The 17,719-nt window shown below is 51.0% G+C and overlaps 4 protein-coding genes across 4 annotated transcripts; 1 reads left to right on the top strand and 3 right to left on the bottom strand.

Annotated features, from left to right (window-relative positions):
• Nucleotides 1–5,678: 5,678 nt before the first annotated feature.
• TrAtP1_000813 (uncharacterized protein) lies at nt 5,679–7,662 on the bottom strand. Its single transcript, XM_014090801.2, has 2 exons — nt 6,118–7,662; nt 5,679–6,037 (listed from the first exon to the last, which is right to left on the bottom strand). Exons 1-2 carry the CDS (start codon nt 6,847–6,849, stop codon nt 5,822–5,824), a joined length of 948 nt encoding a protein of 315 aa, XP_013946276.1. The 5' UTR covers nt 6,850–7,662; the 3' UTR covers nt 5,679–5,821.
• A 361-nt stretch (nt 7,663–8,023) lies between these two features.
• TrAtP1_000812 (uncharacterized protein) lies at nt 8,024–8,770 on the bottom strand (the record flags this gene model as incomplete). Its single annotated transcript, XM_014090800.2, has 2 exons — nt 8,024–8,167; nt 8,234–8,770. The coding sequence occupies 2 exons, from the start codon at nt 8,768–8,770 to the stop codon at nt 8,024–8,026; spliced, it is 681 nt and encodes a 226-aa protein (XP_013946275.1).
• A 3,323-nt stretch (nt 8,771–12,093) lies between these two features.
• TrAtP1_000811 (uncharacterized protein) lies at nt 12,094–14,658 on the top strand. Its single transcript, XM_066110726.1, has 3 exons — nt 12,094–12,783; nt 12,857–12,933; nt 13,002–14,658. The coding sequence occupies exons 1-3, from the start codon at nt 12,490–12,492 to the stop codon at nt 14,290–14,292; spliced, it is 1,662 nt and encodes a 553-aa protein (XP_065966799.1). The 5' UTR covers nt 12,094–12,489; the 3' UTR covers nt 14,293–14,658.
• Nucleotides 14,659–15,281: 623 nt separating this feature from the next.
• TrAtP1_000810 (uncharacterized protein) lies at nt 15,282–16,534 on the bottom strand. Its single transcript, XM_066110725.1, has one exon. It carries the CDS (start codon nt 15,827–15,829, stop codon nt 15,293–15,295), a length of 537 nt encoding a protein of 178 aa, XP_065966798.1. The 5' UTR covers nt 15,830–16,534; the 3' UTR covers nt 15,282–15,292.
• Between the last annotated feature and the right edge of the window lie 1,185 nt (nt 16,535–17,719).

The following is a 17,719-nucleotide window of genomic DNA, read 5'->3' as shown; positions in this document are numbered from 1 at the left end:
CTATAATAACGACATGTCAAAACATGCAAGCTTGTACGAGCTATCGACGCCATTGACGACATCAGATACAACTAAGGCGAAAAGAACAGTTCCTCCAGCCATATACGGGGGGCATCTGTGGAGGCTGGTGCGTATATAACCGGAAGGCACATGCTGCCCCTCAGGAGGCTTCAGATGGAGCCTCGGTTCGTCGTTGAATGGAAGGTCTCATACTCAGTACGGGTGCCTTCTTACCCATATCAAAATCATTCCAAGTGCTGCTCGCCACAACCTGTAGGTCAGAAGAAAAGCGCACATCTACGAATTGTCATTGAGATCTACAATCAATCCCAGGATCTAGACAGTCAGCCTCCAGGGTTGCATTCCATACCCAGCGCAGCAAAGTTCGCCTCTACGAGCGTAAAGAGAGCCCATTTCAAATTTCGCTTACAGCACTTCATTTCCTCGGCCGACTGCCTGCTGATCGTCAGTATAGGCCGTCTGTTTGATGGGGTTAGTATGAGAGAACAAGCTTTGAACTAACGACGACATCCGAAAGCTATGATAGACCTAAAAATCTTCGCCGGCGTTCGGAGGGGATATGAAGCGGGTGCCACAGGGTGGTATCCCGCCTCGTAGATACCCCGCGATTTACTGACACTGAGACATGGTGCAAATATCAGCATCTCCTGGCGCTACTGAAGATGAACCATCACAAGCACGCCTTCTATGATCTAATTTGGACTGCAGCGGGCTTTTTGGATGATCTCGAGTTCATTGGATCCATTCGCTTTCTCGTACAGGTAGCGGGCAAGAACCGTGTTTCCATGCCGAAAAGCTGCTGAAAACGCATCTCACCGCCAGCGTTCGAGTCCGCTGCAGAAAGTTGTTCATACTTGTAGAAGCCAGTGAGGAGGGAAGTGAAGAGCTGGGGTTTCCATTTCCACGAGAAGACCACCGGTCCACCCTCCGAAACCCTTCGTCTCAAACACAGCGCTGTCGATCTCAACGTGGTTTTGTTTTTAGCGTCTCATCTGATTCGTCCGCAGATTGTTAGTACAATAAAGATTCTGCGCTACGGGTACCAGACCCCAGAGTCGGCGAACAAGTCAAGCACAGAGGACCCGTATAGAAGAGATTGGAAATGTCACGACGGAAAGGGAACCACGGCGGCGGCATTTACACGACGATCAACCCCAATTAGGGTATAGATGGTAATCTATCTTTCTGGTATGGGAGATGATCATTCCCAGCGGCTCACCGAGTGAAGCCCCTAACGGGCTGTTCCACGATTGCTAAGGGTAGCTGCATGTGCTGCTCGGCCCTAGTTTGCGGCCGACTGCGCCGTACCACTCTCTGTTCCGAAGAGAATAGTATCCAGTATATCTCAGAATTTCTGACGATGACGGTAGCCTCTCATGGCTTATGTCGGTCTGAGCACTAAAATTGGCGGCTCACCACGAATTTCGACGGTTTACAGAGCCCAAGCTCAAGACTCGCGGAGTTGTGTGGGATTCAAGCTTGCAAACTCCTTTGATCCGGACCCATGGTAAATTGGTCTTCATGGGGGCCTTGAATTGTCAATGGCAAAACCTTGCCTTCACATGGCGACGCATGGCCAGCTCTATCCACCCCCAGTGTAACACTGGCCAAGAAAAAAAATAAAGGAATCGCACGATTACCCTTGGCGAACCGGAGATCGATCAATGCTGTTCCATTCTTTTGCGCTTTATCACCGAAGCGATGAACTGCAAGCGCTGGTAGGGATGTTACGTGCATACAGGTGCATGCGCATATGGGTGCCCTCTTACACAGCGAGATATCACCTGTGTGGATTTAAGCACTCCAATGAAAATCGTACTAGCATGGCCGGGTTTCTGCGCTGCAACTTGATTGCTGGATGCTACTGTGACCGGCGGTGTGGACTACATAGGTACGAATGGGAATTTCAGGATATCGCATCGGATGCGCTTGGCTATCTACATTTATTCAGTGCACCGGGGCATCACCCCTGACGGAATTTGAACACTGCCGTTATCCGTCGCTCTATGCAAACTGGACGAGCAAACCAGGGGAATATCAACTGAAGCAGGCTACCAAACTCCAGGCTTATAGCAGGCAAAGGGCTCTTTACCTTCAAGCCAAGCTTTTTACGAAGTTGCGGGTCAGGTTTGAACGTATCGCGGCCACTTGCACGAATCGGGCAATATCGTTTCGATGCATGTACTCGGTTGTGATGCCGTTTCCCAGGTCCTGAAACCAACCAACGTTTCCGGCCTTTCTCTCGGCCGGAATACACTTCTCGGCCTTGTTGGTAGTATGAAGTGTGCTAATGGGGTTTGCAGGCCAAACTTGGCAACAGCACTGACATTTCCATATTAGTACTGCTACTGTTACTGCTACTGCCACTGCTAGTAGTAGCATGTCAACTTGTCATAACAAAGAGCGCCCACTTTTCATTCTGCGACGAAATCCCCGGCAGGCGAAAGGGAGGTTCGCCCGTGGACTTTGAAGCCCTGTCCGCGGTTGTCCGGAAGCTAGCATGGAATTGGTAGAGCTTACATGGACTTCCCCGAACGACCCAAAAATCCAGGGCAGATTATACCTGTTTGTAATGCTTCCAGAGTCCACGGTCAGGGCAGGGCTGGAGCTGAAGCTCACTGACCCAGGTACCGTACGCTATCACAGATAATTTGGACCCGGTACGAGATGCAGAGTACGGAACACGGAATTTTTGCCTGCTTCTCCATTTTTGGCAGAGGAAGGGGGGATTGGCACGCGTCGCCATACTCATGGCAAAAGCTCTCAAGAAGAAGAGTGAAACAGTGGCCTACGCACGTGGCTTACGAGGCACGCTGTCAAATTACATGGAAGGAAACGACGGCTGACAGTACCAAGAAGACGTCAAAAGCGGATTTGCCCGCGGAAACTCTCCCCGGTGTACAGAGTCCGCTGTACACATAAAACTGACACAAAACAAATTACTGTCTAGGCGTGACACCATAATTCTCATCGAACCTTCCAGGCACGCTATCTCAGCTAACCGTTAGTTTCGACAACAGCTCTTCAAACGTTTGGCGACTGAGATAAATGTGGCTCGGCCAGCTCCTTGGGAGAACAGAGAATCGCTCGTACAAGTAATTCTCACCAGATCATGAGCTGATGACAAGGCTATGGATCCATGGGTCGAATACAGGGCCTCTAGCACTGATGCATCTGTGATAGGGATGGTACTGTATATTTATGTACCAGCGCAAGCGAATGCCGATCCCTGCTCAAAAACCATCCAACTAGAACTTCAAGGAGTACTGTATCAGTACTACGTTACTGCTACTATACAAGTAGTACTCGCAATGAGATCTCGTGTCTGCCGTTGTATCCGCGAGGATTCTCCAGCCTGCTTACACGGCTAAGTTGTCAACAAGCCTTCGAAGAATCTGACATCCATCCCCTGGTGAGAAGATAAGCCGGTATAGAAGCACATATTGGAACCTGCACGGCTAGTACAAAAGAGAGAAAGACCACATGGTGATAAACGGCACCAATTGATGCGCCGAGTCATGAGGAATACATGAGTGACGCATTTTCGCCGGACGTTCTCCAGGAGTAGTGCCAAGTGCCACTGCTACAGAATACTACTACTGTGTATACATAGGTACTTTGTCGAGGGGGCCAAAAAGAGTTTTTACACCCAATACAATCTGGAAGACTCACAAGCGACGGCTACATGAAGGACCCCTGACGTACCCCGGCGTCCGGAATACACCCGCAGGTGGTGACGGGCTGTTGGAAGAGCTAAACATGGAACTAAAAGCAGAGCCAGTGCATTTCATTTCCTGCTTGGGCTGAGTCTTGCGGGAGGCGTTCCTTGGTCCGTTCACCGTTAGCGGCAGTTCCCACGCTTTTGTGTTTCTCGAAGACTGCTTAGGTTCGGGTTAACGCTGCTGGTCTTATTGAGATTTGCGCCGATGTTACCACGATGGATGGATTTAAGCAATGTTTCCTTAATGCGTTTCCTCTCTCCAAAGGCTTGGAGACTAGGCGGGAACAACATGGCACTGAGTCAGTGGGAGCACTCACAGATATGATGCCTGATTTCACACTCTCGCTCGCTTGCTATGAGCATGCGGAAGCCAACTGTGATTGGCCAAGAGACACGGGATAAATCCCCATTAAGTCAGCAGTGAGCGCTCCACAAATGCAGGTACGAAACGCAAAATATGTACGAATGTGTGTGGGCGAGCGAGGCACTGCCGCGTCGAATGCGAGTAAGATGAGTCGATCCAAGGCACCAAGGCAGAGAAGCTTACAGTAGCTGGGTCCATTACGCGCAAACATTAGGCATTGCGGAGCTTCTATGGAGTCCAAGTGCCTATTTTTGCGTAAGAGGAGGAGCACAAAAGACGGGTATGCTCATATGAGCCGCTGCGCGTGGGGAGCGGGATTTGAAAAGAAGGCCCATTTTCTGCTCCCCCGAACGTTGCAGATAGCTAAAACCAACAGAGATGAGTGCTAACTTGAATTAAGCGAGAAGTGTCTCGTAGATGCAAACCGGCTGAGTGGCTTCAAAGATCTGCAGCAATGGATACCAAACTCGCCCGGTCCCGGCCTCTCCATGGAGTTTTCTATTATCCGTTCACACAATCACCAACAGAAGACAATTACTATGGAGCAACCCGCCCCTAACGTTATACGGCGGTATACGACGTACGAACAACTTGGAGCGTTTCCCCCCAGCAACACTGCATCTACATGAGACGGCAGCAAGGGTCTTACGAGAGAAGCGAGCTCAGCAGAGATTTCAACCAACATGTCTGGATGCAAAGCTGATTGCGCACGGCGCCGGGAAGCGGTGCTTGTCTTCGGCAGCATCGCCAACTTGGTCTTAGCCTCCCCTGATGCTGCTACGGCGGAGAAAAAAATAAAGCATACGGCGTGGCGTTCCTCGTTGTGGCGTCTGATCCTTGAACGACGATACCCACTCGGGGAGACTGGGAGCGGAGGGCAGAGGCGGTCCAGTAACGCCGATGCAACGCAACCTATCATTCTGGGTGGGAATGGGCGGTTTATGCCGATCTTTGGAACTACGAGATAGCGCTGCTCGAGGAGCCTTCTTAGAACTACTTTTTACCTCTCTTTGTTTCTAGCGTTTTTCGTCCGTTGGCCCAAGTGGTGCTAATAGATGACTACTGGCAGCACTACTGGACTCGCCGAGATACGACTTGGAAATAGGCGCGCGCTGGTGCGGCATTGACACTGGGCAAGGGGGGGAGCACGTTTACTAGCACTTGTGCTAGATACGGGAGTGATTTCTAGAAGATTTCTAGGCCATCGGGCATGAAGCAGCCTAATGTGAATGAAATGAGTTAATCACGTTGCAAATAGGAAGCCTCCGCCTTGGCAGGATGCAAAATTCCGGTCACGGTGCTACTAAGGGGCAAAGCGATTCCGGTGTTGCATCGCAGTCGAGCAGCTGCAGCGACTTCTCGATACGATGCATTCGTCCGGGCAGGCTGGCCCATGGGTGTTGGGTCATGGAAAAATGAGAGCTGATATCAGCCACTCACCCAACGAACGTGGCAACACAGTATGTGTGTATGATACAAGTTGATAGGTACTCGTGCAGGCATGCAATCGGGGTCAAGGTACGCTCAGCCCTACCTGGCGAATCACCCTGGACAAAGGGGGGAAAAAAACATAATGGATATCTGTGGTAGTATTGATTATCAAGCATCGACTTTTGCTGTTGGTTCAGGGTTATCCAACAACGCCTCCATCACGATGCTACTGTTCGTTATGTGTTGCAGGAGGCTTGTTCCTTGGTTTGTTTACTAATTCATTATCATATCCCGCCAAGCACTTCGGATGAAATGACACTCAACTGCACACATGCGGCATCCGCGAGGACAACGGCAATTGGCTTCTCCAGTGCAATCTTGATTGGCCATCCCTTTCTGTTCATCGAACCGGCTTGGGATGAGTGCAGGTAGCTGGCAAGCCGGAAAGCCAGAGTGTTGGCCAGCGCCTCGAGTGTTTCAAACGATGATGAGCTCATGACCTATCACATCCAAATGTTCAGTATCCAGGGCTGCTCACCGCAACATCAAGTTGGCTGTGGTTCATGTAGGATTCACTCACCTCAACGGTCTCGGCTTCAATCATTGTGAAGACATCCTCGTCAATATTAAATTTGTCAATTTCAATGGTCGCAACAACGACCTGCTTCGCCTTCCTCTCGTTGCCGTTGACGCCGATGAGAGTAGGAACCCTGAGGTCATGGATCTTGAGGCTCATGCCCCTTGGCTGAGGCCTTGACTCCCCGTCACGTCCAAAGAGGGCTATTCTGGTGAGACTCACTCCGCCTCCTAGCAGCGAGGCTTTGGGGAGGTGGGCAGTGAGTTCGAAACATCGAATTGTTGAGACCTTTAGGAACGACTTCACTTGTTGCTCTTCTTCTTCATCATCATCGGTAGCCTTGGATTTTCCATTGGCATCTTGGTTGGTAAGATCTTCCCAGATTGTATTCACAACGTCTCGTAAACTTGAAAATCGATTTGTGCTAGCCGCATCGCCAGGTTTCTCCATGTTGGCCAGATGCTGCGGTCCCTTGCCCTCCAACGAGGCCAGAATCGCTTTGCTGAGCAGTCCATAATGCACCGTATCACCCGCCACTCTGTCGGCAGATGACGATGTGTCAAAGGCCTCCTTGAGCATGACAGAGGCGGATACAGAGATGGGCTGCTGCTTTCCCTTCCTATTCCAGGCATCGGAAGGGCCTTCAATGGACGTCTGGAGATTTCGCACCCGGACCTTTGCGGGAGGCTGGCCGGCTAGAAAGCGGACTCGCCAGTTGGGCTCCAGATCTGCCATTTTTGGTGTTTATCCGTCGTCCCCTCCCCCCTGTTTATCTCCCTTGGATTCAAAAGTGAAAGCTGGGAGCCTTGTAACGGCACAATTGGCAGAGGGCGTTGAAACCGTAAAACAAGGTCCTGGTGTTTTTTTAGGTCGCCGTCGCAGCCTTGCTTAGTGAGAAAATCAGAGTTTTGTTGGGCGGCTGGAATTCTTTCGTTCTCTTTTCTTCCTAGCAGGCGCCGCCGCCGATGTTGAGATGAAATCTCACTTCTTCTCTTTCTCCGCCCCTCGTGTCCCAGAATAAAGAGCCCGTTCCAGCTTTGGCTCTTTTCGTGTGCTTTTTTTTTTCTTGCTCTCTCCTTGGAGGCCTCAAAGTTCGTAATCAAGCGGTCTGTTTCAATGAAAGGAAACGGTGAGGGAAAGAGGGAAAATGGCCCAAACCGAAGGCGGGGTTACTATTAGGAGGGTAAACCAAAAAAAAAAAAAAAAAAATTATGGCTGTGCAACCTATATTGCGGATGCAAGGGAGGATGGCCGCGCAAAACTGGCAGTGAGTTTTTAAAATTGCAGTGAGACAATTTTGTCTTATCGACGCTTTTTTTTCTTTGCGAGGCTATTGTTGTTTCTGATGCGACTTTCCAATTGTCGGTCTTTGACATCCTGAGCAAATTTTTTTCCAACCCGGATTTTTTTCTTAGGAGTATGCAGCCATTTGGGCTCCGCAGTTATGCATGTTTCCGCTCGTTTTACGGTTGAAAACTTACCCTACAAGAGAGTAGCAGGCTTTTGATGGCCTGATATTACACATAATTCACGCACGAAGCATACGCGGCAAACACACACATGTATACGAATTTTAACGTATCAAAGCTTCTAAAATTGATTGAAAATGAAGTCTATGCTGATGAAATAGCATACAGTTCCGCTGTGCGCCATAATCTATAATCTATACCCGCGATGTTGTTTATCAACCATCTATTTTGTATAAGTCCGTATAACCTCTATCCTGTATAAAAGCGAAGGGCATGAAAAAAAAACTCCAAAGTCTAAAAGTAACTCGACTCCTCTAGAAATCTAAAATCAAGAGAAAAAAAAAGCACCAAATCGTGCAAGACTGAGCAAAATCAACGAAAGAAAAGAAAAAGAAGTTCGTAAAATCATCATCAAATCATCATCCGACGGCGCGTTTCGTCTAGATGTCGGCCTTTTCACACTGAGGCACATCGCCGTTTGTGACTTCCTTGATGAAGTCGGGGTCTGGGTTGAAGAGCATGACGTGGAAGTGCTCTACGGCATGAATCGACTTGAGAGCAGCCCAGTTTTTGAACCACATGACCTGGTCCGAGTCAGCATTCAGAGTAACTACCCAGCAAGAAACTGAATTCCAAGTTTATAAACCCACCTGGTTTGAGGGCACCCGGGACCGGAATGTCTTGGTCACAAAGTCGTCAATCTCCCTTCTCGCCTTGTCCGTCAGGTCGCCAGTGGCAGACACCGCTTTGAGCTCAAACTTGGTCCAGACCACCAAGTGCACGATTCGGGGATCAAGTCCATAGGGCCAGTCATTGTGAAGGATCTTGTAATCGTCTTCGTACTGGAATGGGGCGCCGCGAGGCACGACGGGCAGTTCCCAGCGCAGACGTTGGCCCAGAACGAAGTTTGCGATGCTGCCGTGGAGCTTGCCCAGGCGGTAGGTGAATGCTTTGTAGCGTCGCAGGTTGGAGGGGATGCGCTGGAAACGCTCCAGGTTGTTTGTGCGGATGAGGTAGGAGACTTCCTCCCACGACTGGGTGCGATACTCTGCGTCTGGTGTTGATACGGTCCGGAGATCTTTCGGGTTGAGGCCGACGAGAAAGGGAGGGCAGTGAGGCGTCCGCTCCGTTTCGGGAACGTTGATGTGCCAGAATGGGAGGCTGATGGTGATACTCAAAGAGCCCATTGTGGTTGCGGCTGTGGTTGTACAAAGGGATTTTTTTTTTTTCTTTTTCTTTTTTTTTGTTTGTGTTTGGCCTGGGGAATATCTCAAAGTTGTTGACAAACGGGCAAACGAGATAACCTATAAAAGGGCCGTTGGGCGGACGACGCCGAGGTGTGGATTTCCGGAACCGGACAGCGAAACCAAAACGTTGCCACTTGCTTGCCACTAACAAATGGACGAAGAAACTTTAGTCTGGAGGGGATTTGGATTTATGGTTACAGACAAAGTCTCAGTGGCGTATCTTGGCTGCAGCGAGAGACGAAACAACCTCGAGAGGACTTCGTGGGGTACATGGTGGAATATAAAAGCACATCAGGCTCTGGTCCAGAAGATTCCCTCGTCACTTTCAATCACTGCAACAACAAACTCCACTAGACTGCGTCTTTGCTGGAAGCTCCGGATGTGTCATCGTGGAACTCGAAAGATACTGATTAAGGAAGCCAAAAAAGAAAAAAAAGGCAAAAAAAAGTGCATTAGACGCCCTGCCGGCGCTATCTAAAGCTGCGATTCGGCGATGACGCTTGCTTCTTTCTTTCTACTCCAGATGCAACGTTGTCGTGGGAATATCGGGAGGCACGGACCATTCAAGAGCCGGCGTGCTGCCACGGGTCTTGTGACTGGCTGCTGGGCCTCATGTTTGGGGCGATTCAGTGGACGTTGCAGAGGCGCTGATAGCGATTCTAGACCCGCTGGAAGGTCTTTGATGGCGGTTTCTGATTACATGTACCCTATCTGGGGCGCTTTTACATGGACAGTATCGGATGGCAGCAAGTGGCTTAGGTGGATCACGTAAGCCGATGATGGCAGTGGCATTTGCCGGCGATGGAGACTCGGTACAAGTAGAGCGGAAACTCCCATGCGCGTCATTCTCAAGAAGGGGGAGGGAAGAGTCGACCAATTTATTTAAAGATGTTTGCTCTCCCCCGTGCTAGCAGCAGCGCGTCGCTTCTTTTGCCTTTTGCCCCGGTCAGGAGAAGAGCCTTTGTGGAGATGGAAAGCTGGACGGCCGCGTTGATGCTATCCAGAGGCGGAGCAGGCCGCGGGAAATTATCGTCATTTCTTGCAGTGGACCAAAGAGTTTGTTAGCGAAACGGTAGCAACATCTGACCTATTTTTTGCCTTTGGATGTCTTGTTTTTTGGTTTTTTTTTTCTCTTCACGAGACCAATATTTGCAGAGTCAGTTTGGCTTCCGAGCAATGTCAGTGTTCCGTTTACCCCACGTGTTTGGGCCAATGTAAGCCCGGGCCGTTTATAGGAGATACGGAGTAACGGAGGCGGTAGGTGGTATTGGTGAGTCTATAGGCAATGTGTCGATGCCTAACCCAAGATGCCGCTGATAACACGAGAGAATTTTCAATTCCCTCAACAGTTACGAGGTTTTTTTATTCATGCTGCTAGTACCAAGGCACTCGCTTTGCGGCCGCCAGAAGATGAGATGTGCTTGTTGCTGGGTCACCTTATTAGTTTGACACCTGAGATTCTTCATCGTGGCGCTCTCAAGCGTGAGGCCACTCGGATGACCTCTACCGACCAGAGCCGGCACTACTGCCGGCTAGTAGAACTCTAGTTCTCTTGTAGGCAGTATGGGCATGTCTGGCAAAGGGACATGTCAAAACTCGTTATTGACGGAATCCGAGCGGATAAGCATCACCTCCTGACTTTTCCTATGCGATCCGACTCTGCACATGCTCTCAGCAAAAAGTTAACTGGTTCGAGACCTGGTCCGAGGCATTTTCTTCTTCTTTTTCCTCCTGCTTGAGGGATTACAGCTATCGGCACGCAGCCCAACGACGGTTCCTTTGGGCAGCCAGGCGCAACCATCTCAACATTTCGCCGCAGAGCATGTATCGCCTCTGGGCGCCGATGCATATTGCCATGCATATATACAACTTTGCAACCCACCACACTGCATGTGAAAATTTCGTTTCTGATGTGCAACCTATTCATAGCGAATGGGTAGGAGAAGAGAGATTTTTTTTTTCTCTCTTCCCACAGTTCTGTCACTCGCTGCCTGGCTCTTAGTTTATCTCTCATCTTTTCTAAAGCCAAAAAGGCGTGCCGTCTTGTTGGGAAAAGATTGGCATGCACTGGTACCTGGGTACTTGACTTTGGCTTGTAGCAGCAACAATTGGCCGCGCTTTTTTTTTTTTTTTGGCTTTTTTGGACAATAAGCTTGGGCCGTCAAGCAGGCAGAAAAAAAAGGTGGCGGGGTTCGTTGCTGAACTGCGGATCCCCCTCGCAGTTTTGCTTCCATTGTGCAAAGTGGATGGACGGGCGTGGTTTTGGCCCCTCAGAACAGGCTTTTTGCGGCCCTGGAACGTGTTTCTCTCGTGGACAATGGCCGCGTGGAAGCCAAGCAGAGTCAAAAACAAAAACAAAACACTTGAGCTGTTGTTAGTGTAGAAGAAGCAAGGAGAGAGCTGTTGGAGCTCCCCATGGCCAACGACAGAGTTCCGGTGACGGTAGCCCCCCCCGGCCGAACCTTGGGCTCCTTTTCCAATTTCGGCCGGGATAACTCGCGCCTCTCGTCGATGCGAAATGCTAGTGGGGAGCGTCGTGATTTGATTGTTCAGGGGAATCGACACAGACGATTGGGATCCAGAAAAAGGAGCAGCAAGCAGCAGCGGCGGCCATTGAGCTAATGATAAAGGGGCTGCCCCCGTTTTGTGATAAAACCAGAGCTCTCTGGCGTTGAAGAAGCTTTTGTTCCATTCCTCACCTCCAGTGAAGCTCCAAGCTCCTGCTGCTCATTTCTCATCGTACGTATCACCGCCATCATCATCACTTATTCGCCCCCCCGATTTGCGCTGCTGCTGCTGCTGTAAGCCTGCTTGCTGCACGTCCCGGCGTCCATTGACGTCAACACTGCCAAATCGCACATGCAACAGGACGCAACACGCAACACGCAACGGCACAGTGCTCCGTCCAAGTGCTATTTATTAACTGGGCCGCTGCTAGGCTCTTGGAACTAAAGATCCTGCTTGGGGGAAAGCTCAATCCACCCCGCCAGAAGCCATCTTCGCACCCCACCTTAAGACCTGATACTCTCCCCCTTCTTCGAGATCATCGACACTCCTCTTCTTTCCAACTTCTTCTACTTTCACGCTGCGATCCGCCGGAAATCGAAGCTCGCCAGTGTACGAGGCGTCTCACAAGCAACCCACAACCGAGCAAACACACACATCACCAGACACAATGCAGGCAATCAAGAGTGCTTTGCCAACGCACCTCAAGCCGAATCCAGAGGACAATGGATTCGAGCAGCGTCACCACGGCAAGACTCGCAGTCACATGGTGAGTACTTGATCAATTCATTTCTGTGAATCCTTGTCTGGGAATTTTCCCCAGGACTCCTTGTTTTTTTTTTCTTCTTCTTTCTTTTCCTTCTTGATTTCGGCCTACCGACCGCGATTTCAAAGCTCCGGGTGAGGGGCATGAAGCTGCGCGGGGCACAGCTGTCATGGAGAGTTGCCAAGTCGCAAAAGGCTACATACCCCTCATAGCTGTGCTTTGGCCGTGTGAATGTGCGCACTACGCCCGCTGGTTGCTGCAACATTTGACATGATGAGCAAAAGGGCAGGAAAAAACAAGGTCTTGGGAAAAACTAATGGCCGCGGGAGTGGCTGACGCCTTGTGCACATTGCCACCAGGTGATGGGCGGCCGTGATTGCTGCGCGCCATGGCAGGCGTTTCATCTATTCACAGCCGTCCAGTCCTGCCCATAACTGCAGCATTTGCCCTTTGCCTTGTTCCTTTTCACTTCAGTCCATTTTCTCTACGCCCTGATGCTGCATGCTATGCTGCTGCCGTCGTTGAAAGCCTCAAAATGTCGCGAGATAAAGATTCCAGAGAGCGCGAGCTAATCGATCACACCCAGGCCTTCGAGAACACCTCGACCAATGTCGCTGCCGCTCAGATGCGAAATGCCCTGACCAACCTCGCCGAGACTGTTGAGGACCCCAAGGAGAAGAAGGTTAGTTTGATAAGAATACACGCAAAAAAAAGATGGACGCCATGGTGGTTGCTAATGCGAATCGCTTGTTTAGCTGTTCGAGACCGAGATGGACAACTTCTTTGCCCTCTTCCGACGATACCTCAACGACAAGGCCAAGGGAAATGCGGTGTATGTTGCTTCCCCTCCTTTTCCCCTACGAATTTATACAAGATGGATTGTTGCTAACGAGGCCACAGCGACTGGGACCGTATTGCCCCTCCCGCCCAGGGCCAGGTCGTCGACTACGAGGACCTCGCCAACACCGAGTCTGTTCAGTTCCTGAGCAAGCTCGCCGTCCTCAAGCTCAACGGAGGTCTTGGTACCTCGATGGGCTGCGTTGGACCCAAGTCCGTCATCGAGGTCCGTGACGGCATGTCCTTCCTCGACCTGTCTGTCCGCCAGATCGAGTACCTCAACCGCACATACAACGTCAACGTTCCTTTCCTCCTGATGAACTCGTTCAACACCAACGATGATACCGCTGCCATCATCAAGAAGTACGAGGGCCACAACGTGGACATTCTCACCTTCAACCAGTCCCGATACCCCAGAATCTACAAGGACTCGCTGCTGCCTGTCCCCAAGTCCTTCAACTCGTCCATCACCGAGTGGTACCCCCCCGGACACGGTGACGTTTTCGAGTCGCTGTACAACTCTGGCATCCTTGACAAGCTGCTGGAGCGTGGCATTGAAATCATTTTCCTGTCCAACGTCGACAACCTGGGCGCCGTTGTGGATCTCCGCATCCTCCAGCACATGGTTGAGACCAAGGCCGAGTACATCATGGAGTTGACCAACAAGACCAAGGCCGACGTCAAGGGCGGTACCATTATCGATTACGAGGGATCTGTCCGCCTGCTGGAAATCGCCCAGGTGCCCAAGGAGCACGTCAACGAGTTCAAGTCCATCAAGAAGTTCAAGTACTTCAACACCAACAACATTTGGTTGAACCTCAGCGCCATCAAGCGCGTGGTGGAGAACAACGAGTTGGCCATGGAGATTATCCCCAACGGCAAGACCATCCCCGGTGACAAGAAGGGCGAGTCAGACATTTCCATTCTCCAGCTCGAGACCGCCGTCGGTGCTGCCATCCGCCACTTCAACAACGCCCACGGTGTCAACGTTCCCCGTCGCCGATTCTTGCCCGTCAAGACCTGTTCCGACCTGATGTTGGTCAAGTCTGACCTGTACACGCTCAAGCACGGCCAGCTCCAGATGAGCGCCGCCCGTTTCGGCGATGCTCCTCTGATCAAGCTGGGTGGTGACTTCAAGAAGGTTTCAGACTTCCAGAAGCGCATCCCCTCCATCCCCAAGGTGCTGGAGCTTGACCACCTCACCATTACTGGTGCCGTCAACCTGGGCCGTGGCGTGACGCTCAAGGGCACAGTCATCATTGTCGCCACCGAGGGAAGCACCATTGACATTCCTCCCGGGTCGATCCTCGAGAACGTTGTCGTGCAGGGTAGCCTGCGTCTGTTGGAGCACTAAAATGCGTCGTTCATTTTCTTTCTCACTTCTTTATCCCCCAAAACAAAATACCCAGTGCTCCAGGCTTGGAATTTATCGTCGTATCTACTATTAGTATTTTCCCATTTTTATGTGCTGGCATATCGAGCGAAGTGGGGGGACTAGCCGAATAATGAACAATCAGTTGGAAGATGGCGGTTGATCAAGCAAAACAAACAAGCAAGCAGATTAAGCAAAAGAAGAAAAAAAAATGTTAGTCAAGGAGGAACAGATGGATGGAATGATGGAATGTGTAGGACATTTATGATTGTCCCGATGACAGCGTCGGCATTTTGTAAATACAGCTAGTATTAGGGCCTTGGTAATTGATACAATGAGTTGGTATCCATTTGGCGATGGGCATATAGTTCTGTTTCCCGGTGACTGAAATATGCAATGGGCTAATACAAGTATGCCACAGACAAAAAAGAGCACGTCAAGTACGGAGGAGATGGCTTGAGTTTGTCAATCTAGACGCTACTGTAGATGTTGCGATTTTTGTTTCTGATGATACTAGCTCCCTCCACCATAGCTGTGCCAATCTGGATGGAGCAGGTCATCTGGACTGCGAGGTTTGGGAGATGTTTTGGCGATCATGACGCTTTGGCCGAGGTTGTCTGGTGAGATATTATGGAGTTGTACTGCTAGAGAGAGACAGACATGGGCGCGTTGACTTTGTTTAATTTGATTTTGAAAGCGGGCAGATTGCCCCGGAAGACCAAGACAGAATGGAGTCAACTTGCAGCGGCAAATGGGTTCTGCCTGCTACACAACTACAACTACGGGCATCTACCGATTAGAAGTGCTAATTTCCTTGTTATCTGCTTAGCATTGCATGTATACTTGTATGTCATTTCCCCAGATACGCCTCGCGAAGCGCCTCAAAAGCCGCAAATTGACATGCAGGCGAGCGTTTGACCAGCAGCAAGGCAGGTGTGGAGCCCCCTTTGTTAGGGATAGGGGAGATTGCCCTATCGATTGCTTACTCCACACGAAGCGTGAGACAAAACAGAACCTGTGCAGGGGGGGCGCGAGAGAGAAGTCCAATGGTGAGGCGGGCTTGGCTTTTGGCTGATGGCTCTTTTGGAGATTGCGGGGATTGGGACAGGGTTGGAAGCAAGACAGGGGGGAGAGTAACTGGATTGGATTGGAGTGAGGCGAAGGGGCTATTGCATCGGGGAAGTGTAGCAGGCGTAAAAAAGAGGAAGAGAGTGATAGAGTAGGATGACGAGAGATGCAGGAGATGAGGTAATAAGGGGGGGGGGACCTGGGGGCTGGAGCTGGGGAATGAGGCTCTGGCCGGGCTTGTTATGGTTTTGCTTCTGTTTGGTGTACTTGGTGTACTTGCTTGGTTGAATGATGTGATGCGAGTTTGGGAGGAATGGAGGAGCATAGCCTCGATGCCTTGGTTGGGAAGAGGGGAAATGGGACGAATGATTGAATGCGGAATGCGTCGAGCTCTTTTGGAGTTGTCGTTGCACTTTTGAAGCCAGAGTGCATGTTGGTCGCCTACATGCATGATGGGAAAGTGGAAGCATGATGATGCGATGCAGACGATGATGCAAGTTGGTTACGTGTTCGCGGGTGGGAGGGCAGCCTGCAGAGGCACAATTCAGAGTTTTGGCCATGTGACTCTGCAGTCAGGATCATGCCTGTTGCTCGCTCATTCGTCGGGATATATGGGCAAAAGAGAGAGAGAGAGAGAGAGAGGAGGTTGATGACAGCTTCGTCTCTGCCTTTTTTAACCTCTAGACCTAAGCAAGCTGCAGAATGGCTGTGTGGAGAGGCAACGGGCTGTGCAACAGGACAATGCATGCGGGCTGATCCTTGGGGAAAAAAAAAAAAACCTTAGGCAGTGATGGGGAAATTTCAAGCTTAACCGGCCTCTCATTCTCTGTGAGTGTGTGTCGAATGGGCTGCCGAACTGATTGCGAAAGGCGGACGGTATAAAGGCGTTTTGGCCATGGAGATTGCCCGTTTGGGCATGAGCCGAGGAGCCAGGGGTGGCTGATTGGACTTTTGCGCCGCTGGGGAGCCACTTTTTCTTTTTGGCAGAGGGGAGTTGAGGGGACCGGCTGTTGTTTTAGGGGAGAGGCTAATGCTAATGGCGCTGTGATGATGTGTTGAATAGTCTGGGACGAAGGCGCATTTTCGGTATGGAGACGAATGCAGGTTGGTTGCTGCTGTGCTGGTTCTAGGCCGGGGAGGGCGGTTCGGAGTGGGCACAAGAACAAGCTTGAGGGAAGAAGGAAAAAAAGAGAGACACAAGCTGTGTGGTTAGAAGCGGGTTTTGTCCTGTCCTGTATGGATGTTTCTTTTTAATTGCAGTGGAGAAAGCCTGTGATGTAACGAACGCGCGCGGCTGGGGGGGCTGCGTGTCCTGCTTGGTGCGGTACAGTAAGAAGATGAAAGATCAATACGTGTTGGAAGTGGAAGATGGAGGGAAAAAAAGGGACAAGAGTGAAGAAAGAAGCTTTCTGCTGGTGACGATGCTGGTGCCCGCTGCGCAAACTCAATGGCGATTAGAATCCCGTATTTGAGCCGTTGTGGCGATCGCGCTATTGGGGGTGCAGTGGCCACAGCTGGGGTGGTGCCGCGCTCGCCACGGCTATTGGACGACGGCTCTGCATAAGATGATCATTTTGTTTCTTGGATTTTCTTCTGTGGTGTTTGATAGCTCCAGTCTAGCGAGAAGCTTTGCTGTGCCTGTAAGCGAGGCGTACGTAGGATTGCGGGAAAAGGACGCCTCTTTTTTTCTTTCTGCGCGCGTGTTTGGTGGATGGATGGATGGATGCATATGTATGCATTCATGTATGTTGTTGGTGCCTCGCTTCACGCTGTGTAGCTGCGTCAGGCAGACTTCCCTCTCTCTCCTCGGTGTTTCCACACTCTCTCAATCTTCATCTTTTTCCTCGCTTGCCGTTGCAGCCGTTGGCATTGGCCCAGCGGGAATTGGAATGACAGGCACAAAGCACAAAGCAGTGTCGGCGGGTGGGCCAAATTTGCTTTTGCGTGTCATGCCATGCCATGTCCAGTCGAAGCCATTTCCCGGGGGTTGGACAGAAAAGCTTGGCCTCTGAGCGAGTGCCTGGCTTCGACCTGATTAGTCGCGGGGCCCTGGCTAATGGCGCTTTGGCGAGCTATTTGGCCTAGCGCTAGGCGGGCTGGAGCTCGTCCGCTGGACCAGGGGCCGCGGCCGCTGATTGGGTGGCGCCGGAGCTTGTGCCAGGCCCTAGCGCGCTGTGCCTCGCCCCATGCAGACCTCCAGCTTCTGCACTGACATTTGAGGAGCAGCTCGCAGCAAAGCTTGGCCACAGCACTGAGACCTGTCGACACACCCCCGGGAAATCACCCGGCCGGCGTGCATGCGATCGCTAAACAGGGCCCAGAGCGGTTGAGAACCTGGCAC

Source organism: Trichoderma atroviride, chromosome 1, assembly GCF_020647795.1.
Source record: "Trichoderma atroviride chromosome 1, complete sequence".
NCBI lineage: Eukaryota > Fungi > Ascomycota > Sordariomycetes > Hypocreales > Hypocreaceae > Trichoderma > Trichoderma atroviride.
This window is presented reverse-complemented; position numbering and strand designations above follow the sequence as displayed.